General features: G+C 40.0%; 1 protein-coding gene across 4 annotated transcripts in view; it reads right to left on the bottom strand.

Annotated features, from left to right (window-relative positions):
* Positions 1 to 26,521, bottom strand: part of LOC146000510 (PTS-dependent dihydroxyacetone kinase 1, dihydroxyacetone-binding subunit DhaK-like) — a 138,428-nt gene that overhangs the window by 28,951 nt on the left and 82,956 nt on the right. For all 4 annotated transcript variants that reach the window (XM_083138245.1, XM_083138248.1, XM_083138247.1 and 1 more), the window contains 5 exons: positions 20,580 to 20,649; positions 14,037 to 14,147; positions 10,445 to 10,533; positions 8,090 to 8,188; positions 2,482 to 2,599 (listed from right to left, as the gene is read on the bottom strand). In XM_083138245.1, the coding sequence (XP_082994371.1) occupies positions 2,482 to 2,599; positions 8,090 to 8,188; positions 10,445 to 10,533; positions 14,037 to 14,147; positions 20,580 to 20,649 (487 nt within the window). The remainder of the gene's footprint in view (positions 1 to 2,481; positions 2,600 to 8,089; positions 8,189 to 10,444; positions 10,534 to 14,036; positions 14,148 to 20,579; positions 20,650 to 26,521) is intronic.

Below are 26,521 nucleotides of genomic sequence, written 5' to 3'. Positions count from 1 at the left end.
TTTGTCTAGTTTAGATTTTTGTTTCTACTTTTTCATTTCATATTTATTATTTCTTTATTCTTTGTATATGCTTATATCAAGGAAAAATGTGGATGTAACCATGGTTAAGTGGTAGAGAAGGGCCCCACAGCCTTAACTTCGCCATGGAAATAAGACGAAATAAATAAAATAAATATAATCTGCATTAATTTCCCATGAATCTTTAATATTCTTAGGTTTTGGGGAAACTTTAAAAAATGTGAAATACCGTTCTCCATAGCTAATCCAAGTAATATTGATTTTATAACTAAATTCAGAAAAGAATAATATTTTTTAAAAATAAAATCTTTATAAATATATTTGTACTTAAAATATATTGCCTAATCGTCACATTGGATCCGGTTTCTGTCAACCATTTACACTTTTGTTTGGTTCTGCTCGACCGAGGGACATTTTGGCGAATTGGTTGTCACATTGCAGGAGGAAAACCTGTTTGTAGGTAGATTTTCATGTACAGTCTATGTCGAAATGGACGACGAAATGCTGCTGTTCGAAAATCATTCATTGAAAATATTATTTGAGAGGGTACAAGGAGTGCATTAATGAGAATTTGGACGATTTTTGTTATTTGTGCGCATTTTTAGTAATAAAAAATCATAGTTACAGTTTTGTAATTTCCCCGTAATTTAAAACCATTGTTACCCGACTCCCGATTGTCGTAGCTCTTAATTGACGTACATACAGTACATTCGTAACACAAGCCAATAGATGTCTTAGTTAGTGTTCACTATTGTAATACTGAACACGTTCGGGTATAAAGAGTGGACAGCAAGGCAATATGATACAAATATTTTCTCGTACAGCTCCCGCCAAAAATTATCTGTCACCTGTTGGACGTTGTTGCCAAACGTATGATTAGTGCTAACATGGCAACTGACAGTGCTGTGGAACGAGTTCTTCGAAAAGGAGAGCAAATAATATGTATGAGCTAATCAAGCTCTGAGGTGGCAAATTATTTTCCCCTCGCCATCTGAAATACATGCTTGTTGGGTGTCGGTTGTCTTCCCCGCTCCATAGCGTTTCACGTGATGACTGCCAATGTATTCCAACAGACCACCGAGTGGCGGGAGCGGTACCAAGTTAATTTTAGAGTATGGTCACGTTGGACCCGGCTTCGGCCGAATTTTGTGGTTGAGTTTTTGTTTTAAGTTTACTTTACCCACAGTTAGGCATAGTAAGGGAGTTAACCTGCAGTTGCAGTGAGATCCGAATCACTATGTTCCTCCACTGGGTATTGAAACCAAAACCCCTTGAATACAAAGCGACGTCTGACTGACTGATTGATTGATTTGGTATTGTAAGTCCACTTTATGCACAATAAGGATAATCGGAACTGTACCTACAGTTTAAAGTGGGATTACCGGGTATCGAACCCGAGACCCTTTGATTACAAGGCGACGGCGCTACCAATGCGCCATCGGGGAGGCCCTCGGGAGAAACGAAAAACAGCATTTAAATACTCATGAGCGGTCACACTGGCGCCGAACTACTCTGGTGAGCACGGTCGTGTTTCACCAACCACAGATTCAAACAAAATATAATTTATGGCCGAATTCGCTAGAAGTTCTGCCGAGCGCTTTTTATACTTGATTTCTTGCGGTCTTTTGGTGACAAAAAGAAGCAATAAAAAATCTATGACTACTAATCCGATACCACTTTCAACTGATGCCGATACTCTTACCAGTTTCCACCGATACTGATACCGGTACCGAAGCTAGAAAATTGTAATAATGAAAGTTGTTACAAAGAAACACCTCTACCGAAGTGATTGCTCTTCAATTTCTGGAATAAAAACTGCTAGTATCAAGAAAATATCAAAATGGATGGATTTTTTTCTCGGTACCGGCACCACACATCTAAAAAAAATACACATAAATAATGCATACCTTCTAAAATCTTATTAACTCACTTGGTTTTCCCTCTCCTGTCAACAAAGGGCTTTCGGACAGTAACATTCTGATATATTCTGCATATCAAACACTAATAGCGCGCTGACGATCTTCCTGATGATTGATTGAGTTGGTGTTTTAAATCCACTTTATGCACAGTAAGGCTAATCTAGCCTGGACCTATAGTTTAAAGTGGAATCCGAACCACTATGAGCCCTTACCGTGTATTGAAACTGGGACCCCTTGATTGCAAGGCGACGACGTAACCCCTGCATCGTCGAGAAGGCCTTACCTAGGCAGTTTGAGATTTGCCGTGTATTTGTTTATTAGAAATTCGACAATTATGGTCTTGTAGTTACAACATGTAAAATCACTTAATTAAATAAAAATACAAGACTTCACTTCTCATGTTTTTCTTAGTTTACACAGATTAATCCCACTGATTCTATGAAATTGAACAACTAATTCGCTTATAAGACTGTACCTTTCAGGGATAAAAAAAACTTCTGATTTATGTGCTCAGAGTGAGGTTAAGATACCACTGGGTACAAACCTGGAAGACTGCAGGCGGACAAGCTCATCCCGATGGTGGCCGTGGAGGCAACGACGGACGCTGCTTCAGACTCAATCTCTTCTAAAGACTTCCCAACTTCCGACATGGCGCCGGCGATCTACAGTGAAATTGAAAACGCATTAACAAAAATTCCCCTATTCCTTTAGTTCAGAGCTCCCTCCTCTTTTACACATCTAAAATCATGAGACAAATTTGAAAATATGCAGCCTTATAGAGAAACCTGTGTACAGGAACGCACGAAATACAGTGCCTTTCACAGTCGAGTTGTCCGTGGAGCGGAAGCTAGCGTCAGTCAGTAAGATTGCGTCTGCCGGCAAACTGGATGCAACATCCGGCACCGCTAGCTATGTAATGAAACAAGATCGTACAATTACATGGACAGTTACAGTTAAAATGAGCAAGTACATTACAAGAGGTGTTGGAAATGTTGTCCCCCTGTTCCACACATTTACGTGATTTTTTAAGGAAATTTTAAAAAAACACGTATCGGTTACTCTTCCGCCGACATTTCCCGCCACGCAGACACCATGAAAATGACTGTTTCTTTTGTAAGGCACCAACGTTATCTATATTCTCCTCATAAGTACACATCGTTTCACCCTTCGCTTTCTATCAAGAACAGACCCCGTTTCCCTAAATTTGTTCACCAGTTCTCGACCACTGTTTCTGTGTCAAACAAAAACATCTGGGAATTCTGCTGCAAACGCCTTCTAGTAATTGATTGATTTGTTCAATCAATTTTATGCACAAATAGGTTAATCGGGACTGGATCTGCAGTTTAAAGTGGGATCCGAACCACTATGTGCCTCCACCGGATATCGAACCTGGGACACCTTGATTACAAGCGATGACGTTATCACTACGCATGGGGGAGGCCTAACTTCCCTACAAGAATTCGCAATGGCGTAAGAGTCGTACATAAAAATGCTTTGTTTCAAATTGTACGTATGCCGTGGCATTATTAAACTGCAGAAAAGCACCAGTAGTACGGAAACTAAAGCAAAACAATCTAAAACACTTGTTAACACATTAACACTTCACAAACACGTGCAAACTGGACACCAGTTATCTGGTAACTGAAGCACTGATGCCAAGATCAGCGTACAGCTGTGGGTCTAAATGCCGGCAGATGCGCTCTCACTGCCCGGTGTGCTAGTCGCCGCTCCACGGACAACTCGACCGTGAAAAGCACTGTATAAGACCTGTAACCAAGAATTTTCTGTGGTCCTGTTTGCTAGTGACATTTACCCCAATTTATATCCGTTTGGTGTTCCCGTACAAGAAATTTCATCTCAATAACTTCGTAAAACTGATGGCAATCATTAGTATTTATTGGTTCGATCCCATCGAAACATAAGAATCCACACAATTTATATCGCGTTAGGCTAGTAATTATTTCATAAAACTCTCATGTAGCCTATTTATTTCTGAAAAAAAAAATACAAATATTGATTGTTAATTCCCAGGTAATTTTCGTCTCCTTTCTTTTAGTCGTTTTTCTTCAACGAAAGTCATATTAACATATTTGATATTTTCTAAGGTAACACTGCACAACAAATTTGAAGACATTTTCTGTCCTTTAGATGAAATCATGTGATTTGGACTAAACAAAGGATACAGAATTGAAGTGTGAAAACCGTAACTTCTATCACGCATCATTTTCATTGGAGAGTCAACTTATTCATTGCTACAAGCAGTGGCGGCCGGCGGCAACTATGATGGGTAGTGCCAACGTGATCAAGAAATCGAATAATAATAATAAGAAAAACCTCCGCAATGTCCCCCCTCCTTGAGGTTGCGCCACTGGCCAAGATGTTTATCCTCGTTTGGTAACGTGGAATACAACGTGTGTTTAAGTAATAACGTACTAATCCGATTCATCTTCACTCACTAACCTATCTTTATACACTACAGGGCACTTCCCTAAAAATATAACAATTACAAGAGGAAAGGAAAAATAACTCCTATCACCTTCTCCTCCCCCATGCACACGTATTCTAACTGTATGTCGAAAATATCTTTGTTATGAAAACAAATTGTCGAAATGCCAAAGGAAACTCGCATCATCATAGGATTTTTTACTTTTATATTTTAAAAAAAGTCTGGATGGTCCTCTTGGTACATCTATCTATTATCAAAAATGTTCATTTAACTTTGGAAAAATACTAGGTTCGTTTCTCCAAAAGTAGGCAGAAATTACTTCCCAAACGGGTCTTACAAATCAGTCGTATTTAACGACTTTTCTCTGAAGGTGGCAACTGTGTCAACAAAGCGAAAGTTCCCTCGCCGTGCCGTGTCAACTTGGTTAGGTCCATGGGTTAGGCCAGCTCTTGAGCGGCACGGACTGTTGCCTCGCGAGGGTACGAACGAAACAGCTGGCGATGCAGTGAGGAGTTTGGGGCGGTCGTCACATCAGCTTGACCGATTGCAAGATTCGAATCTCCTTGTCTGTAAACTATCAATGTATTCATTTAACAATACTTGGCGAGGTATGCGTTTCTTCTGAGGGTAGTGCCATGGCACGGCGGCTCTGCCCTTGAGCCGCCGCTGGCTACAAGTATGTGTGAAAGGCATATTACAGTACACTGTACAGTAAGAAAACACAGTAACAATACCTACGAACATGGCGTTTTGTAGCATTTACGCTTGTACATATCTTTAGGGGTCTCCCTGATGATAGATCAACAATAGTCAGCAAGCATACTGCCGTTCCAACGTCTTCTGAAGCGCTTTTCAAACACAGCAATGTCCTGGTGGAACCTTTCCCCATGTCCACTGACTCCTCCCATGTTTTGCGGGGTGTAGTGAGTCTAGAAAGTGTAATTTGAATAACATGTGGCACCCCATGACATGGAATCAGTGCACCATGTCACGAACAATGGCTTCATAATTTTGTGCTTTCAAATTACCCAGGACATTAGAGCACACCAACTTGAATTCCTGCCATGCTGCTTTGCTGGGTCAGAAAGTGTAGAATCAAACGCGCCATCATGAAGAATGGTTCCAATTTGTGTGTTAATAAACACACCTTCCATAACCTTTGCTTCACTTAACCGTGGGAATTTCGTCTAGAGGTACCTAAAAGCTTGGCCTTCTCGGCCTAGTGCTTTGACGAAGATTTTCATCAAATCAATCTTCATGTGTAACGAGGCAGAAAGACATTCTGATTGATTGATTGTATTAAAATTTTTGGTTGTATCTGAACGTGTGGCCATTTTGTACCCTTCAATATATGCAGGAAAATATCCCCTTATCTAAGATTCTTACTTAAAATGTTAAAACAATGGCTGTAAAAAGTGCAAGGTTGCAGACAAGACAAAAACAATACATTAAAAAGTCGAATTAACTAAAAGCTTCCTCACAAACCAGCTATAGCTAAAATCATTTGATAAAACACTGTCATCATCTCCCAACATGGATGAGAAACAGCTGGCGAGATTAGAAGTTTGCCGGAGGAACGCAAAATCAGCTGTGTCCAATACACAGTCGAAAAAGAACTTGTTCTTGACTAGAGATAAAGGGAGGAACGCCATGCACCTAAGGTGGCCTTCCTCGTTGCTACATCCCACATTTTGGGCCTTATCAATTGGATCCCGTGATATGTTCTTGATGCCTGTCGTGGCAGCCAGTGTTTACCTCTGTCACGACTGTCCTATTCACAGAGGAAGCAACAGTATTTCATGTAACCTTCTTGCATACATCTTATCCTGTCATACCAATGTATAATCTCGAGCATTCATTCTTTGTAACACAGGAGAAACACATTTTCGGCTATTGTACCATACGTTTCTTATGTAACTTTCAAATTTTGTGTTTTTGGCTAAATGGCATGTGATACATGGAAACAAATTACAGATTTGGTCTTGTCATGCACAAATACATTAGAATCACACATTTTCATCTAAAGGACAAATTTCGTGTTGTGCAGTGAATCAATTGTTTGACTGTCGTGGTCAGAAACATCTTCCCGAGGAACCAAACAGATTGACAAACTGAAATAACTTGTCGTGTAGATATCTCAGTGTCATTCAGTGACCAAAATGTCACATTTATAACTTCAATAGGATCTCAACCATCAATTGGTCAAGATGATTACCGTTTGACCCCATTGACAGACAAACGAACAATAAAGATAATTTATATTTCGTTTGCGACCTGTTCAATAACTTCTTTAATCCAGTATTCTATCTCTGTAATTTCTGAAACATTGCTGGATCTTACAATTATGATTCGTATTGCTCATAAGCAAAGCGCCCGCAGAGGGGGGTCGGGCGAGGGCCACTGAAATATCTGGAAAGACTTCAAATTTTGAAATTGTAGCGTGAAAACATAGACAAGAAGCGTCGTGAATAACAGCACAGTAAGTGCCTATGCAAATTATACTAGTGCTGGAGATTTTTTGTGAGAATTCTTTTAACTGGGGGAAGTATCAGCCCACATTTCCCCTACTTTAATAATATTATTATTAATAATTATAATATAATCGTCTATATTAGAGCGAATATATTTTGGCATAAGGGCTGTCTGAGAGATTAGTACAATCCTATACATTCATGTATATAGACTGAATATATGAACAAAAGATATATATATATATATATATATATATATATATATATATATATATATATATATATATATATATATATTGTCATGGGAAGGCGAACTGAACGGGTGTCAAAAGTTAAAATTAAAAACCAAGTTAACTCGAGCACACTGACCGAACCTTGGCAGCGACAATAGCAAAATTCCTCTGGCTAGAGTGAATCCAGCTTGCTACTACCGGGTCGCTCTTTCTGATCGAAGGAGGGAAGTAGTGGCACGGTGGTGGCTTGCAAGCTCATCAGAAACACGGCACGTGGTGAGTCGAATAAGTACCCCGGACTTTTGGGAAACATCAGGAGTGTTTAAACGTTACCGTAGCCTCGCGGTCGACGCGCGCCACTGTTTAGGTGCTGACCTGACAGCCACCTGCTGTCCCCGGGTGACTGCCTCGCCGGTGCCGTGGTCGTCACCAGAGTCCGAGACGCCAGACGGGTCGCTGAGTGTGTGTGTTTTTCTCGTCCGCCTTCCTTACCTCTTTGCCGAGTCAAGGAGGGCTATTCACAACCTGTAAAACCCAGTTGAACATTCTTTTACTACTACATCCCTAAGTAACATCCCTCGTACCTCGTTAAAACCTTGTCACATTACAATCTACTACGTATATATAATGAAAAAAACTTACATGGAAATTATTAAGCATAGGTATCTAGTATTTGTTGTTTTCGTCTTTAGTGCATATATATCCTTCAGTAATGTGGAAAAATGGAACAATATAATAATATATTAATAATAAATAAGGCCTCCGGGCGGCCTTACTCATGAGACAGAAATTTGGAAATCAATTTTCTCGTAATGTTCAAGTATGGCATATGACTACAAGTGCATCAAATTTTATTTTCCTAGCTCCAGCTGCTTCTGAGTTACTGGCACGGTCGTCCTATTAAATTACTGTTTCAGATATGAAGGTGAGTACTTAACAATGGTAAATCCTCCTTTCCTTTTCAAAAATAGTAAGATAGCTCTGAATGCATTTAATTCTTACCTTGTACACAAACACCAATCCACATAGGCCTCTCCTCCCCGCTGCGCTGTCAGTATTCGATGCCAGAGCACAGTCTTCTCCCACCACAATAGATGCTACCTGATAAAAGATTACAATGGATTTATGAAAATAAAGAGCAAAATAAAAATCGATTTTAGAGAAACCATTTTCTCAAACAGTATCTGTAACTTCAGAAGGAAATGAATACAGTGTTTTCGCATGTAAGTACCATATTCTCGATACCATAATACATCAATAGCTACTTCATGATACTAACGGTGGCCTTTCGTATATATACCCATATTACAACTAATTTTATTTTATCAATAACAATTTTTTTGTTTGAAGCCGCTATTCGAGTCCTAGAAAAATATTTTTTTTTCCTGTTGGTACAAAATCCATCTCTACAAGTCCAAGATTTGTCAAAAGTACTGGGCACGCTATTGCAAAAGCGTCCTGTACTACAATATGTATAAAAGCCCTATCAATATTTTTGAAGGCTTCTTTTAAATAAGGAGGTGCGTTTTTGTAGTGACTACCTTGTATTTACAACGTGACACAGGCAAGGCAATATGTCACATATTCAGGAAGAACATCTGATAGTACATTATGGTAATTATATATTTCCAGCATTCAACCAAACTCCCATAGGGCTATTTTTTTAAACGTGGTCATAACTATGAGGAGTTTGATATCCATGTACAATACTGAAATAACACTAACATTCATATTTCATATAGAACGTAGTGGCTCATAGTTGACTGTCAGTTTTTACCTGCGATTACGAAAGAAAGAAAATAATCCATCGTGAGACATTTAAAATTCATCGTTCTTGCATTTTCGTTACAGAACTTAAGGTTTATTATACACTGAGTTTAACTGTGACCAAATATACTTACATGTCCACTGCAAAAATTGCACGCAGAATACTCCATTACAATCTATACTTCACACTCCTAGACTTTCCTCAACAACCTGGTTATTTCATAATATAATTCCTTGTGAAAATAAGCACACACTTATCATCTATATTTCTGAACAAACTCTTTCTAAGAAGACGTTGAAATTAGCTTGTTCTGGCATCACAGGACTTTCGTACCTGCTGGTGCAGCCAATTTTCGAAGACATTTGATAACGTGACTTCGCTAATGGTAACAATTCCCCGTTGAGTTTTAAATGAGTTAACGCAGACTGAGCAATATGCTCAGTCAATTTTAGAATGAATATTTATGTAGTCCTTCTAGGAATGAGTACAAAAATATACAAGATCTAGGACAACGGAGTAGTACATTTGGAACATCCTGTATGGACAAGCAATAAGAAAACATGACAGAGAGGGTTGGATAAACATAACATTTTTAATATATTATCTAAGGTGAAAGTCTTCACAGGACTCGGTGTGGTCTCGTGCATCAAAGATATAATGAATGATATAGTAAATTAACGTTGAAAACTGTCCACGTGGCAGACATTATCTCTTCGAGCGACACAACTCCCGGCGTTTCCTGATATTTCTGTGACAACAAATCTGCAAGTATGCAAACTATAAATAACATTAAAGCATAACTTTTATTTTTATTTTTGTAACCAATAGCCTCAATCAAAAGTTATATTATTAATAGAATTCAAATCATGTCACAAAACATTTAGCTTACCGATTCCAAAACAATATCTTATTTGCAGTGCTTTGTATAGATTATATCTACATATCGTTGTGTTCACTATTACATTAAAAATGTATATATATTTGTTCCACACCTATTCGTTCGGAATTTTTAAGCGAATTTCTAAGAAAGTTCAATTTTGATTTGGGGATGGGGTGGGGTTCGGATATGAACGTCAGCAAAAATTCAGCTATCCCCTAATTTGTTACGGATGAGGTCCACTTTTGTCGTTTCTTGACTGGGCTACTGGATCTCTTGTGATTGTTTCTCTTTCAACGATGTATCTATACTCTGTCTCGGTTATCTCTGGAGCAAGCAAACGAAAGCAAGTCTCTGTGCAAGTAGTGACGCGAGGTGGCTCCACCAATGACGCGAGAGGAAGGGGATTGCGTGGAGGGGGCGACTGCAGTTACCAGCCTTCGCAGCAGCGTGTACTGCTTCGCTCTACCCACTCGATTTCCTCCCCTTCTCTGCCGCTATGCGCGGCCTTACTCCAGAGATAACAGAGACAGAGTATACGTTACGCGTTGTCAGCAGCTGTGGTAAAACAATGTGCATTTTCTACTGCAACCTTAAATCGTTCAATGTCACTCATTGGTTCAGCTATGAGTCCTGGCAGGGGAGAAAGCCATTAATGGCATTAGCGCCATAGTCTGCCAACAGAGATAAGATAAAGCTTTACGTAACCAACCTTAAGACCTTCGTTCCTCGACCGTTCAACCGCCAGACCAAAATTTAAACAATCTCCAGTGTAGTTTGGAATAACAACTAGAACGCCATCTGCAAAGAGAAATAAGTGTATGAAGATTACTATCTAATTTGAAAATAAATGTATGTAGTACATGTATTTTCAGCTTAGTTCTTCTTTGATTTATCTAACGTACTGATCTGTAAGTATAAGAAAATTTACTTAGCTCACACACAAAAAACATGATTCTCCATAGCTGACAATATTGATGTATTGAACTTAGTAGATAAGGTTTAGCACAGTGCGGGGGCAACTGCCACTCACTAATCGCCGCCACAGGCCCCGTCTAGTTGGCTGCACTTTTTGATGCTAATCCTGGTATCAGGTTGGTGCAAGGAAATTGTGTTTAACAACGTAGACGCTGTATGCAATTGCGGTGTTAAAGTACACAACTTGCAGCGTTCATCATTTCATTGGTTAACACGAATCATATGATCATACCCCACACTTTACAACGCTACAGAAGGTAGTGCAGACACCTAATACACTACATGACACCACTCGATTCGTTTGGTATATATTACTTCGCTTTTTTGACATTTTTGGCTAATCGCGAAGATGAGGATGAGCGATAATATGATGAAGCGACTCAAAAAGAACACTCATGCTCAGGCCAGGATACGAACGCGGGACCCCTGGCGTCGTACCGTACTGTGATAATCGAGACACCAAATCAACGGAGTAAACCCCGTATCAGCTAACTGTAGACCAGGCAAACGAGAACAAGTCTCTGCGCAAGTAGTGACGCGAGATGCCTCAACCAATGAACAGTGAGAGAAACGGGATTGTGTAATGGGCGACGGGAGTTTTCCCGATTTTTCTCCAGCGTTGCAAACTTTTGAAAAGGATAATACGGAACGTACATGGCAAACGGACCGTATTTTTGTCTCCAGGTCCGTAAGATTGGTTTAAGAATTCCTTAGGGAAATATTAGGGATAAAACAGCAAGTTGAAATTTTGACAAGCCGTACATTTAGCGTACGGACAAAGGTGTGGACCGTACGTCCGTACATGTACGGTCAGGCCCTACGGTTGGCAACGCTGCGCTTTCACCACTCGTTTTCCCTCCTCCTTCTCCTCCGCTATGCGCGGCTCTGCTCCACAGTTAGCTGGGACAGGGTATAGACGACTAGATGTTGCACTTTGCAACCAACTAGACACATGAGTGCAAAGAGAGTCAAAAAGTGCAGCGAACTAGACGGGGCTAATGCAAGGTAAAAAGTGCTTCGTCCCCTCCACCAAAGTAGGTGCCTAAGTCACTGCCACCTCTATCACAAAATAAACTACAAATAAAACAAAAGAAGACTGTTTGATCATGTACAAATAATGATTGAAACACTAGTACGAAAGCACAACATGATTGAAAAGGAAGGAAATACGACCAAAAGGACCGAGAAGAATATTGGTACATGTTGAGAAGAATGCTATGTAAACAGAATAGAATAGAAAAGTATTTTTATTTACTACAGAGCGAGATTCAGCCTTGGGCTGCTCTACCCCCTAACTCTGGTAATTAAAAGTTACAGAACATATCTTTATAATACTAAAATTAAATATACAGGGTGTCGCAAAACTCTTTCAACAACGCTTGGGTACTGGTAGATATCATAAAAACAAGTAACTTTTCCCTATAAAGTTAACCTCGAAAGCGCTTAGTTTCTGCGCTATAAGCGCTTAAAATCTATCCTGTACGTATGCAACCCAACACAGCAAACGCTTGCTCTGACATAACTAACAGGGGCGCGTGGCAGGGTTGCCACTAGCTTTCCTCGTTTGGAGAGACGACTTGAAAACAACAACTTGGGAGTCTTGCCTGAGCAAAATCCAAAACATTAATGATACTTACGATGTTGTAAGAGGCATTGACAGTATTTATAAACAGACCAAGACAAATAATGGGCAGACTGAAATTCAAGATTACTCATTCTAAAATATCTCCATAATTGATTGATTTGGTTTATTTTAATTCGTTTTTCTGCCACCTTTGGCTAATCGCGAAGATGAGGATGATATGATGAAATAACAAATGACACCAATGTCTAGACCAGGATTTAAACCCGAGATACCTGGCGCCATAGCGAGCTGTGTTAACCACATCACCACGGAGTGTTTCGTGTATCATACGATATCAAAAATTGCAAGGGACACGTGAGATATGGGAAATCCACGAACGAACAAATGTAAACATGATGTGTTTGCTGCCTCGTTTCGAACACGTAGAACCGCTCCCCGTGCCGGAGTGGTTAGCACATCGCGCTACGACGCCAAGGGTCCCTGGTTCAAATCTTGGCCTGGGCATGGATGTTTGTGAGTGTCCATTCATCAAATTCATCATATCATCACTCATCCTCATCTTTGCAAATTAACCAAAAGTGGCACAAGAAGCGAAGTAAAATAAAGCAAATCAATCAATCATTAAATTAAAAGAGCATTGCAATTATTTCCTTGTGAGACGAACACGATTAGCAATAACACAGATAGGAATAATTTTCTAATAAATAAATTGTAATAACATTACAGTCTGCGTGTTTGACACGAGGCAGCAAACACATCATGTTTACATTTGTTCTTTCGTGGATTTCCCATATCTCACGTGTCCCTTGCACTTGTTGATATTGCACGATACACGAAACACTCCGTGGTGATGTGGTTAGCACAGCTCGCTACGGCGCCAGGTATCTCGGGTTTAAATCCTGGCCTAGATATTGGTGTCATTTGTTATTTCATCATATCATCCTCATCTTCGCGATTAGCCAAAGGTGGCAGAAAAACGAATTAAAATAAACCAAATCAATCAATCAATTATGGAGATATTTTAGAATGAGCAATCTTGAATTTCAGACTGCCCATTATTTTTCTTGGTCAGTTTATAAATACTGTCAATGCTTCTTACAACATCGTAAGTACCATTAATGTTTTGGATTTTGCTCAAGCAAGACTTCCAAGTTGTTGTTTTCAAGTCGTCTCTCTTAACGAGGAACGCTAGTGGCAACCCTGCCACGCGCCCCTGTTAGTTATGTCAGAGCAAGCGTTTGCTGTGTTGGGTTGCATACGTACAGGATAGATTTTAAGCGCTTATAGCGCAGAAACTAAGCGCTTTCGAGGTAAACTTTATAGGGAAAAGTTACTTGTTTTTATGATATCTACCAGCACCCAAGCGTTGTTGAAAGAGTGTTGCGACACCCTGTATAATATGAATGAATTTGACATAAAAGAAAAAATAATAAAATTTTAACTGAATACAATGACAGATATATTAATATATATACACATACACACACGTGTACATACGCAATTCCCAAATCGAAACTAAAATTACTCATACAAAATTTGAAACATTTGTTGTGTCAGATAAGCGTTCGCAAAATACAGGGTTTTATTTGATTCTTCTTGTTGTTTAGTTGTACGACCTAATGCTTAGTTGTTTTTGAAACCTAGTAAAGGATAGCGATCCTTCCGGAAAAACTCAATCGCCAAAGGTAGAAGGGGTGTAATAAGGAAGCAAGAAGACCCTTTATGAAGACGGAACTGTTACCTGGATTGTCCTTGTGGCAGCATCGTATAGCATGCAAAACATCCGCAGGAGGAGGCGAAGCGAACACGGAGCCTGCCACAGCTGCGGTGAGCATCCCTTGCCCTACATAACCTGAAAAGAAAAAAAAAGTTGTAATCAAGAAAGAGTTTACATTATGAACAACCAGCGCTTTTGTTCTGAGAAGAAAGGTCCCGGTACTCTTCAAGTTGGTTATGTAAGGGAGCTTTCAGACAGGGTTGTTAAAGGTCCAGGAAATTAAATAAATTAAATTCCGGTCCAAGAGAGAAAATCAGCAAGCGTATAGGCGCGTCCCAACTATGCGGGTTGGCAAGGCCGCGCGCAAAAGCCGAGCAAGTGGGTACGTGTCGTCGGTTTGTGTCGACAGGCCAGTTCCCAGGCCGGATTCAACTCGACTAGTAGCGGTTTTGTTTAAAGGAAATCGTGCCGACGCTCGACGTGGGGGATGCACCGAGTGGCGCCGAGTCTGTCTGGGGAAGGATTAGGTCTTGTTTCTTCAACTTTTGATCATGGAGTGGACGGACTCACAAGTTACGGCATTATAGAAATATAAAACATATATATGTAATATGTAACTTATTTTAAACCTTTAAAACATTGTTTTTGTCATTGTTTTTTACAAATGTTTAAAATGTTTAAAACACAGTGTTGTAACGTTTTATTGACTTGTTTAAAACATATGTTGATACTTGATATTTGATACTCTGGTTAGTTAAGTGTTTTATAACTTTTCTTTTCATTCAATCCGTGTCATTTTGTTTATTGTGCACAGAATTCTGTTCAGTGGCTGAATATATATATTCAGTTAACAAAGAAACATATGGTAATGAGTACCCGCGTGGGGTACTTTAAAACACCTGGCTAGGATTTCTTTCTTTTTCTTCTTTTATTACAAGTGTTTAAAACATTTATAAAGTTGAATTGTATATGGATGAAACAGATTTGTTCCGCAGTGATACAATGCACATAGTTGTTAATGTCAATATTTTGTTGCATTCACGATGGAATGTATTTAGATAAGCAGAGTTAGCTAGCACGTGGATAGTGTGGATTAGTTGAACCTTCTCGAACAGCTTACATGCGAGATTTAAGAGCAGCGTAATTAGGTATTTTAAGAAGTTAATCAAGTGTTTACTTTATAAATCTAGAAGCACAGTCCTTCCTTGGATGATTAACAGATTCATTATTAATCATCATTCTTAGAAAATAAGTCTTTTTTGCGTTGTTTCAAAAGTTTCCTTTGTTTAAAACATGTTCTTTGTTCTTCATTAAAACATGTTTAAAACAAAAAAAACTGTTCTATTTGTATTATGGAGGCACATAGTGGTTCGGATCCCACTTTAAACTGTAGGTCCAGTCCCAATTAGCCTTACTGTGCATAAAGTGGACTTAAAACACAAAATCAATAAATACACGGAGTATTTCACGTGTGCTGGCGACAAGCCATCGAATCAGACTGACGCACGTCTCCACACCGCAGTCCTTTGAGGACGTTCATCGACATTGGCAAGGCAATGCATGCGACTTTTGCGCGCGACCTTGCTAGCTGGCATAGTCGGGATGCGCCTTAACGGTTCTGAACCGTAAAATACCTTTTTATCTGTAAATTTCAATTCGATCCAGGAACATTTTTGATTGATTGATTGATTAATTTAGTGTTTTAAGTCCACTTTATGTACTGTAAGGCTAATCGGGACTGGACCTACAGTTTATAGTGGAATTCGAACCACTGTGTGCCTCCGCCGGGTATCGAACCCGGGAAACCTTGATCATAAGGCAACGACGCTACCACTGTGCCATCGGGAGGCCCTGGGGAACATTTTTTCAATGAAACAATACGCAACTTGGACCGAATTTAAATTATGCGAGGAAAAAAGGTTCCGGTCCTGCAGCGGAACCCAATAGAACCCATTAGAATTTATCGGTTCCTGGACCTTTAACAACCCTGCTTTCAGACCGAAACGACAAGCGACACAAAAACAAAAGAGAGAAGCGACAAGTGCCCATACAGTCTGTATTGGGGAACCCAACTTAAGAGTTCAGTATGGTCTCTTATGGGCTTTTAATTTTGAGATCACCACCCCCAAACAAGAATGTTTCTGTCAGAAACAAAAGTCGTTAACATTCGAAGAGAAAATAATAAATATGCAAAAAGCAGAGGAAATGTAAGATTTTGACATGCGCTTGCACTCCGGTACAGCAAGGCCAGCAGTGGTGGCAGGCACACAGCATAACTGTTACAAATTAATTCTTTAGTTTTTGGTTTCTCATTATTTCTTCCGGGTTGCCTCCACAGAATATCAACCTGCAAGCGTCCAAGGTTCGTCCTTTTCCGATATGGAACCATTAACACCCTCTCGCGGCCTGTTAACAAAACATCTGCGTAGTATCACCACCCTGACAATGCGATCAGAAACCCTAAAAAATACCCCGGCGACCTTCAGGGATCCAATGGGAGGGGACGTTGTGTGGAGACAAAGCTTGTTTTCCAATCCGTAAGGGCTGGAAGAAAGCAAAGACTGCCATCGGTCAGCCTGCTGATGTCCTCAGTGTTGCGACCTGCACGATTAAGTGTCCAAGTGTACTGTATATTGTCAGCAATGTAGCATATCCACCAAGGTAGTTAAAATTTATGTTCATAAATAAACTATAAATTTTCAAAACACAGGAGAGACACAAAAATATCATTGCTGACATACGGATGACATTGTATGTGAAGATAAACGTTTCCGAGCGTTCGGTCTATCAAGACAGCTAACATGTCCACGGAGTTGGTAAAACTCGCTGGCCGCGGTCACACTTTTTCACGCGCTTTGCGAGGTGAAAAGTTATGGCTTTTCAGGCGGGTGAATTTCTATTTGTTTGCTTCAAAAACTTTAGTGTTGGCATTGTTTACTATTCATTACGAAAAGAACTAGGTGGTTCCAAAATGGATTTGTGAATATTGCAATGTGTGAAAATCTTGAAAATTGTTTCAATCATTCGCGATCGTCTGTTCCATTCAATACGTTTGACAACAGACCAACTGAAATTCGAAAAATGAACAACTGCGCCCGGACATTCATCTTTCCCTTAGACGTTATGGAAACAGTATCAGGTAGAGTGCTATTTTTTTCATTATAACGTACCATGTAGAAGCAATGAATTCTTGGTTTTCTTAATTTTTCGGGATCTGCTTCCCCAACGGAAAATGTCACCGCACGCCACTGGATTTTGATGGCTTTCACCTTCTACAATTCAGACCATCCAAAAAGACGTTTTTCTTTCTTGTGTTAACAGCGATTTGGGGAGTTAAAAATAACAGCATTCCGCCTGTTGCCACTCGCTGCAAACACGTGTTGGGAAGAGAGAAGGTGCGGGGAATAGCCAGGCAAAAGTTCGTGATTGGAATCCATTAGTGGTGAGGTCACAAGCAGACGACGAGCTGGAACTGAGTCTTCGCAACGGGAGAACGTGTTTTCTTCGTATCCAATTCAATGCCATTTTGCTTCGGAAGGGGTAGCTTAAATTCTTGTGACAGCAGTTATGAAACAAAATTATGATGCGTATCGTACATCAATGTAAAGATGAGATTTCGGAGAATACGACTATATATATCACACATACCTTACAGAGGATAAGGTAAAGAATAACCGGAGTAAGAAAATCATTCATTTCCAAAACATTCCACTTCCGAGCACAGCCGAAGCTTACCCTAAGCTCACTCGATCTGAAGTCGGTCACGCTGCCGCTATGGATGGTGGGAAACCAGCAGCCTCAGGCGATTGAACAGACGACGCCCATTGGCTGATATTTCTTTTGGAGCATTCGCTTTACTCGATTTCCTACTCCATTTATTCTTTACATTCTCATTTGTAAGGTATATGTTATATACAGACATACATGTTGTATATAGACATATTCTCCGAAATCTCATCTTTACATTGATGTACGATGCACATCACAATTTTGTTTCTTAACTGCTGTCACAATAATTAAAGCTACCCTTTCCGAAGGAAAATAACATTGAATTAGATAGGAAGAAAACACGTTCTCTCGTTGTGAAGACTCAGTCCCAGCGCGTCGTCTGCTGTGACGTCACACTATTGGACTCCATAGGTTTCCCTGGGGTCAAGTGGTGTGAGCGCTTTCTCATTTTGGGCAGTTCTTCTCCGGAAACAAGCATATTGTATGCATTGGCGGCATAGGCGTAGCTACGGGGTGTGCCGGGTGTGCCTAGGCACACCCTAATGGGCTTCTTTATCAAAGAGAATTAAAGACAGATATTTCAATAAGAGAGAAAATAAGCGGCAGTTTGTAAGAAGTGGAAAATGTCATTACCTGGTACAAACGTGTGCATTATCGCTGATGAAACGAATGTCTATAGATTTTCGATTTTTTGATGTCATTGGAGAAAGAAGATATTTACTGCATTCTACTCTGCACTACAGCGCTTTTCTTCTATATCTGTCACAGCAAGCTGCACGTGTGAGAGAGAGCTTTCTCCAAGCTTACCCAAGTTAAAACTAAATTAAGAACAACTCAGAAGCAGGATAGATTGGAAGCCCTGCTCTTGCTATTTGTGGAACAGGAAAGAGCTTCGTCTATTGATGTAAATTAAGTTAATGATGAGTTTAAGAACATTGTACCTTTTGACAGACGTCTCTTGTTATAGATGACGTGTATTTTGATATATTTGTTTGTAACATTTATGAACATTTTGTGTGTGTGTAATTTCTATGCAATTTGATTATTTTCTACTACATACATTCAGAAATTTTCAACACTGTCATGTAGTGAATTTATATTCCTTTACAAACATCAGTGCAGTTAAAGAGCCAAGTGATTGTGTTGCAAAATATGCTATTAAAAAGATACAAGACTTCATTTTTTTCTTTGTGCACACCCAAATATAAAGTTCTAGCTACGCCTATGATTGGCGGATCTAGTGGGAGGACCCCCAGGTTCACTTGCTCTTCCCAAAGGATGACTAAGTATTATAAAAGTATTGATAGCATAAGATTAGAAGAACATAAAATGATCGAGCAGTTCTTTTCCAGATAGTTAAAATAATAAATCAGAGTTTGACGCAAATGCATAAATAGGGAATAGATTTATGAGATACTGAAGTAAATTTAATCCGGGACTTGTTGCTTGCAAGGCAACAACGTTAACTGATGAACACAAAGCGAGAGCATTTTAGATTGGATATTTCCGATGTATGTCTCTTTCTTTCTGTAATCATTATTCACACAAATACAACAGAACTTCATCTATTTCACACCTCTACTAATAATTGATTAATTGTGTTTTAAATACACTTTTATGCACAGATAGGTTATTTGGGACTGGACCTACGGTTTTATGTGAGATACGAACCATATGTGTCTCCACCGGCTTCAAACTCTAATCCCTTGAATAAAATGCGACGACGGGAGGGCGGAGATTTGCTTTGGTGTATGCCGGTATAGTGAACACGTTCTGTTTCAAATGAGACAGTGTGTCAAAAAATGTGAAAGTTGCCCCCCAGATGGCGCGGTGATAACGTCGTCGTCTTGTAACCAAGGGGTCCCGGATTTAATACCTGGTCGAGGCATATAGTGGTCCGGATCTCACATTAAACTCTAGTAGTCCCGATTAGCCCTTCTGTGCATAAAAAAGAAAATACACTGCCGACGTATGTGATAAAATAGACAGCAAGACGTATGAAAAGTATATTCGGAAACAGATATTTTCAAATCTTCTTCCAACGACCGTCATTATTTTGGACCAAAGCTGCAAGAAGAACAGCTTCCTACCAAATCATGGAGGAAAGATTTGCATTCTTGTATTGAACAGTACACGTTGACCACTAACTGTTGGAGCTTTCTTCTACTGCGCACCATGCGGCAACACTGTCGCCATAAGCCCCATACTGAACTCTTTAAGTTGGGCTCACCAATTTTTAAATAGAAAAGCATTCACTGCTCATGCTGTACCAACAGTCTGAGGCGACACGATGCGCACTATTAAGAAAACGGCCCATTACGTAAATTTATGTAGTTTTATGTAAATTAATATGTTTCAAAATGGTCTTCAAAATGATTTTGCAGACTTTTTTAAAAAAAATAATTTTACACATGGGTCAGACGACGAAATGTAACGGACTACGCAAGTGTGTTACAGACAGTGATTCTGAAAATAAATCTTATTACAATGAAAATGGCATAGTGAACTTGCCTCGTCGCGCTACGACGCCAGGGGGGCCGGGTTCGAATCCCGGCCTGGGCATGGATGTTTGTGAGTGTCCATTCATCAATTTCATCATATCAAAACTGATCCCCATCTTCGAAATTAGCACAAGAAGCGAAGTAAAATAAAGCAAATCAATGAATTTGCTTCGATATTAATTTTATATTTTTAGAAATTCATTTTTCATTTTTAGAATGTAAGTGGAAAATAAATTCAGTTTAAATACGTTTAATAATCAAGTAGTTAATTCTTACAAATCTGATCAAGAAATATATTAGCTCTCTATACAGTGTAGAAAAATATAAATGTACAGACCTGCGCAGAAGGGCTCATGTCCAGAGCCTCCCCCGGACACCAAAGCAACTTTTCCTTTTCGTTGAGACCACTGCAAGAAGAGCAAACTCAGCTGATTAAAAATATTCACTTCTGAATTGAAATTATTGCTTTATTCCAGCATTTAACTGGATCGTAGCAGAAATTCTAAAGTCTATTTTATTACGTAAGGGGACTTTGAAATTCAGTAGGGGAAAGGTATTTAAAAAAAATAGAACTGAATATAACCATCGGATATACGTAATTGTGCCTAACTGTTGTAACTACAACTGTATATATCAGTTGTCTGTGGGGGAGGGGCTTCATGATGTACTTAGCCACTGGCGTGCACTAGCTTGTAGTCAAGGGGATAGACGGATCTAGATTTTTTCCTCGGGGTCACAACATGCTTGTACATGATCAAATTAATCAGGAACAAGTCCTTGAATTGAACGCTAAAATCGACAATTGAAAGTCGTTGAAGGAGTGTTTCTATTGGAAATCTTGAATGATCTGAAATTGCGCATGTACACGATCAAAGAAAAAAAATTGGAAAAGTTCACATTTGACCAAAATGTGGCAGTGTGTAAGGCATGAAAAGAAAAAAAAATAGACTAACGATTAGCCGCAAGAAAGATAATAATTTTATTTCCTAAGAAAGATGCAGGGCATATTAGAAACTCGAAAGAAGTTTGATGTTGTATTTCCTCGGTGTTGATAGCCTAAATGTAATCCGAGACACCAAAAAGCTATCACGACAAAATTATGTTGTAAAAATCTCATTTCCACAGATATACAGATAGTTGTTTTTCATTGTGTTTATCTAAACTTCAATTTAAGATCAACACAAAATATTATGTTTTACGGTTGGTTGTCGAAAATAATTTATTATCACATTACAAATACACATTATTCTTTGTTGTAAATAAATACAGACGATAATGTTCCACTGCTTCTCCTCTCTTTTCTTGGACACTTCCAGGTCACCGGATTTGACCCCAACAGAATTTTACCTGTGGGGTCACCTGAAAGTTAAGGTCTATCGTGACAAACCACGCACCCTCCATGAGTTTGGTTTGAGTTGGTGTTTGAAGTCCACTTTATGCACAGTAAGGCTAATCGGGACTGGGTCTACAGTTTAAAGTGGAATCCGAACCACTATGTGCCTCCACCGGGTATCGAACCCGGGATCCCTTGAATACAAGGTGACGCCATCGGGGAGGCCTGCACCCTCCATGAGTTACGGGAGAACATCCGCCGTGAAATCCAGGCAGTGACACCCGACGTTCTGGCACACATTTACAAACTTGCAGCGTCGAGTTCAAAAGTGTTTAGACGCTGGGGAAAGACATTTCTAGCACCTTATATGATTTCATTTCATTTCTCACATATACAGGTATATCAGGTACGAATTTAGTTTCATTTCCTCTCCACCTACCCTTTTTACACAACAATTTCTGGGGATACCTTCGATTGGGACACCCATATTTATTATAAGAAATAAAATAGAGGCATACAAGTTAAACAAGAACAGAAGTCTGAAAAATTCAAATTTTGCTGCAATTTCTATATACATTTAAAAAGTTAGTTTTCCAGCGGTAACTCAGATAACATAGGGGAATACGCCACTGCTATCTCAGCTTATAGTGAATTTAATAACAACAACAGGGTGTCCAAACAAAATAGTTGATTGTGATGGCCTAGTATTATAGTAAAGGCTGAATTGACATACCAATATTTATGTATTATATGAGGCATATGAAATTCAAGAGATTGTTATTACTAACACAAACAATAGAACAAGTGCAGGTCGTTTTACTAAAGTTTAAACGTACAGCAATTTAGCCACATGAGCACATTACAAACACTACTAAAAGAGCCATGCGTCTCCTTGATCTTCTATACAGGTCAGGATGGATACAAATTATGATTTTTAATTTTAAAAAATCATTTTCTTATGCTTTTTAAAATTTAACTAGGAATTTGTGATTTAAATCAATTGTTTTGTTTTAAAAAAAACACGCTTAAAATTGCTTGTATGGTTTTTGGCACCATACATATAGATGTATGTTTTTGTTTATAGAAAGGCTTTTTCTAGCAGACAGCCCTTTAAATATTTGATTAAGCAAATAAAAAATTATATGAAAATATACATTTTTCTGTTTCTGATACTGTATATATGAACCTACTATGCTAATGTAATGTTTGTTGAGTTAATGAAATCATTTTAGTAACTTTTCATCCAGTGAAAATAAAACATTCCGGATAGCCGCGGTGGCACAGTCAGTCTCGCCGAACCGCGGAAGGAGGAAGTTGGATACAGTGCTCCTGTAGCGTGTAGTTGAGACAGCGCGCGTGTATTACGTAATCATTCAGTCGAACAAAACTGAAGTCTTGAAAATGGCCATCAAGCGACTGAACACGTTGAAATTGAACTTTAGAGAAGTGAGAAATAAGCCCACGTCAAATGAACTACATCGCTGGATAAGTTCGAGATTGAAACTGAACCCAGAACAGGTTGTAAGTATAGAAATAGACAATTATAGGAAGTGTGTTTTTGTGAAATTATTGTCTAAAGTAACGGGTGAACAGTTATTACGCGAGTCGTAAGGAGTGTATATGTATAATGACGATGACGGCGAACATGAAGTGATAGTGACGTGGGCAGATGAAAATCATGTGATAGTGAGGCTGCACGTCGTGCCGAGCGAAATGTCATTTGAAGCAAAATATTCTGTACTAACTAACTACGGACAGGTGATCTTCCTTGATGACGAAACGTACTCAGAGGACCACATATACCCAGTGAGAACCGGAAGAAAATTGGTAAAGATGAACTTGTCCCGTGCGATACCTTCATACGTTACGATCAGTGGCGGCCGTTATTGGGTCACGTACAATGGTCAAGAGCGTACATGTTCCTACTGCGATGCAGTCGATCATTTCTTTAAACCAATGCCCTAGTCGCCAGAGGCCAACAGCACGCACAAGTGATAACTCGTACGCAGGGAGAGTGCGACTCGCCCCATTCAACCTCAACAGCGCTCAAGGAGTGATACACATTGAGCAGAGAGTAATTTCAGTTACAATAACCCAGACGCAAATTGAATGAACTGTAGACGCCAGTTTCGATACAATACAGTACGTTCCTTTAACGCCGAACGAAGAAAACAGCACCCTGCCTAGTATTAGAAATTCTGTCGATCCAATGGAGGTTCCAGTATTTCCTTATGACGAGACTACAATCATGCCGCTAAGTATCCATACTACGCAGATGACTCCTGTGGAATCCATCGAGAACTCACCATCAGTAGATACAGTTTCTTCGCAGACGACAAACATGGACCTGACTCTAGAACCCCCATCGTTGCCGACCGCATCTTCACCCATACTGGGAAAGAAGAAAAGGAAGAAGCCACGTAGCACAGACTCGAATAACACCCACCCGGCGAAGAAAACGAACGAGCAGCTTTCATAATCGACAGTGAAGTATACCCTGACCCAAAGTGTGCCCAACATACCGGAAACAACCCCCAACTCCACGATGACGAACAATGTAAATACTGGCTCTCTAGAAAACCTGTAAGTACATGCAATGTTTTGGTTGTTTATATCATTAGTGTGTTATATGACGGCTCCCGTGTATCATTTTCCCACGCTAAATCTGAACAAACTCTCCTCTACAATCAAACACCATGCCTTAACTGATTATATAAAGCAAACTGCCCTCGATCTTTTTTTCTTCAAGAGGTCGGTACAGACGATTTTACATGTGGCCACGACTATACTATATACAATAATTTCACATACAACGACACAGGTACTGCCATCCTGGTACGACAAGGTATACCTGTTAACAAAAACCTTCAAGCATCTGTTTGGGCGAATTACGTGTGTTTCGTGTGTCGAAATAGGCGAAATCGGTTGTAATATTTATGAGCCTTCAGGAACAGTGACTCGCGAGGCACGAAACACTTTCTATGCAACAGAAGTGGCGACAGCATTAGGGGGCAACCACCAACATATTGTCCTTGCTGGGGATTTTAAATGTGTATTACGACGAAAAGATCAATATCCAGGGTTTAACTCATCCCTTAGTCTCTCTACCCTGGTCGAGGCCTTTCACCTAAAAGATGTCTGGGAAACCAAGCACCCACAACTGGAAGGATTCACCTTCATACGTCCAGACTCGGCCAGTCGATTAGACCGTTTCTATGTAAGTGCGAACTTATTGCCCAAAATGTCATTTATACAGATTTTCCCCAATTGCTGCACCGACCATCTCAGTGTGCAACTAGACATGGCAATCGACGCCAAAACTGCAGTTCGGGGACGGGGATACTGGAAACGTAATAGTCGGATTCTTCAAGATGAACAATTTCGAACAGCCTTCAAACAAAAGTGGAAGGAATGAGAAAATATGAGCAGGCGCCAAACTGACATCATCACGTGGTGGGACACGTTCCTGAAGCCGTCAATCAAGCATTTTTGTATATCATTCACACGAATGATGCACACGGATTTCTATAAGAAATACAACTTCTATTATCGCGTACTCCACGAGTTGACGACACAACTCATGCGGGGCGACCCAGTCCTGCAGGAACTGAAACGTATACAATCGGTCCTACTGAAGATGCACTACGAGCGAATGGTAGGTTTCGTGGTGAGATGTCGTCTCCCAACGGTTGACCCACAAGAACAAGCAAGTGTTGCCCATGTAAGCGCAGAACAGCGAAGTGGGAAAAGGAAACTCATAACGAGACTGCAACAAGGAGACGAATGGCTCACGCAACCCTCAGACATTCGTGCATGCCTATATGAACACTTTGCAGCACAATTTAAAGCACCCCGGTATCCAGGTGGAAGAAAAACACGTGCCATACATCGATATCCCCACGCTATCAGGGTAAGATGAAGCAATCTTAAACCAAACTTTCACTCAGGAGGAAGCGGAAGCGAGCATCCAACATGCACAAAAAGGGAAAATCCCGGGCATAGACGGACTACCGATTGAATTATTTCAAATATTTTGGCCTACCATGGCAGACGTGGGTGTGCGTTGGCCGAATGCCTGTTTTGCGCAGAAGAAAATAGGTCGTACAAGCTCGACAGGTGTCATGGTCTTAATCCCGAAAGTGATACACCCCTTAACACCAGAACATTATGACCCCATCACTTTATTATGTGCCGATCATAAAATATTGGCACGAGTATTAACGCGCCGACTACAACACTATGCAGCTACCCTACTAGGCCCCCATCAATTTGTGCACCGATCTAATAGTAATATAACTACCGCTCTTACTAGCATACGAGACATCGTTACTGAAATGAATGAAGCCCCTGACTCGGATGTAGCTCTAGTGGCCCTTGACTTTAAAGGAGCCTATTTCGGCATTTAACTCAAGTTGGATATGAAGAATCCTTCGTAGAAGCGATAAAGAGCCTATACACCCAGGCTCAGGTACATTTGTGTGTGAATGGAACATTATCCTCGCCGTTTGTTCTTCAGCGCTCTGTTAGGCAAGGTTGCCCCTTTTCACTTCTCGCCTTCAGTACAGCTCTTAGCCCCTTCCTACACCACATAAATCAACGACTACGAGGAATACAAACATATGGCATGACCTACCGAGTTTTTGCATAAGCCGACGATGTAACGGTTGGTAGTGTGTGATCACCAGGATTATGTTAACCTAATGGAAAACTTGGAACAATTACGAGTAAATACAGGCTTGTGTCTCAACCTGAAAAATAAAAAATACTACCCTTGGGCACAATGGCAAGGAATTGGACAGAATCTGTCCCAATGAACGTGACGGACGTAGTGAAATTACTCGGGATTCACTTTTCGAGAACCCTGGTCGAGACTTCCAACCGCACATTTCAAGCCATAGTGCGGTTTCAAGCGGTATTAAACATGAACCGACTTCGCCAACTGTCAC

The sequence above is a fragment of the Lepisma saccharinum genome, chromosome 16 (genome assembly GCF_977018435.1).
Source record: "Lepisma saccharinum chromosome 16, izLepSacc3.1, whole genome shotgun sequence".
Lineage (NCBI taxonomy): Eukaryota > Metazoa > Arthropoda > Insecta > Zygentoma > Lepismatidae > Lepisma > Lepisma saccharinum.
Note: the sequence above shows the minus strand (reverse complement) of the source record. Positions and strands in the feature narration are given on the sequence as shown.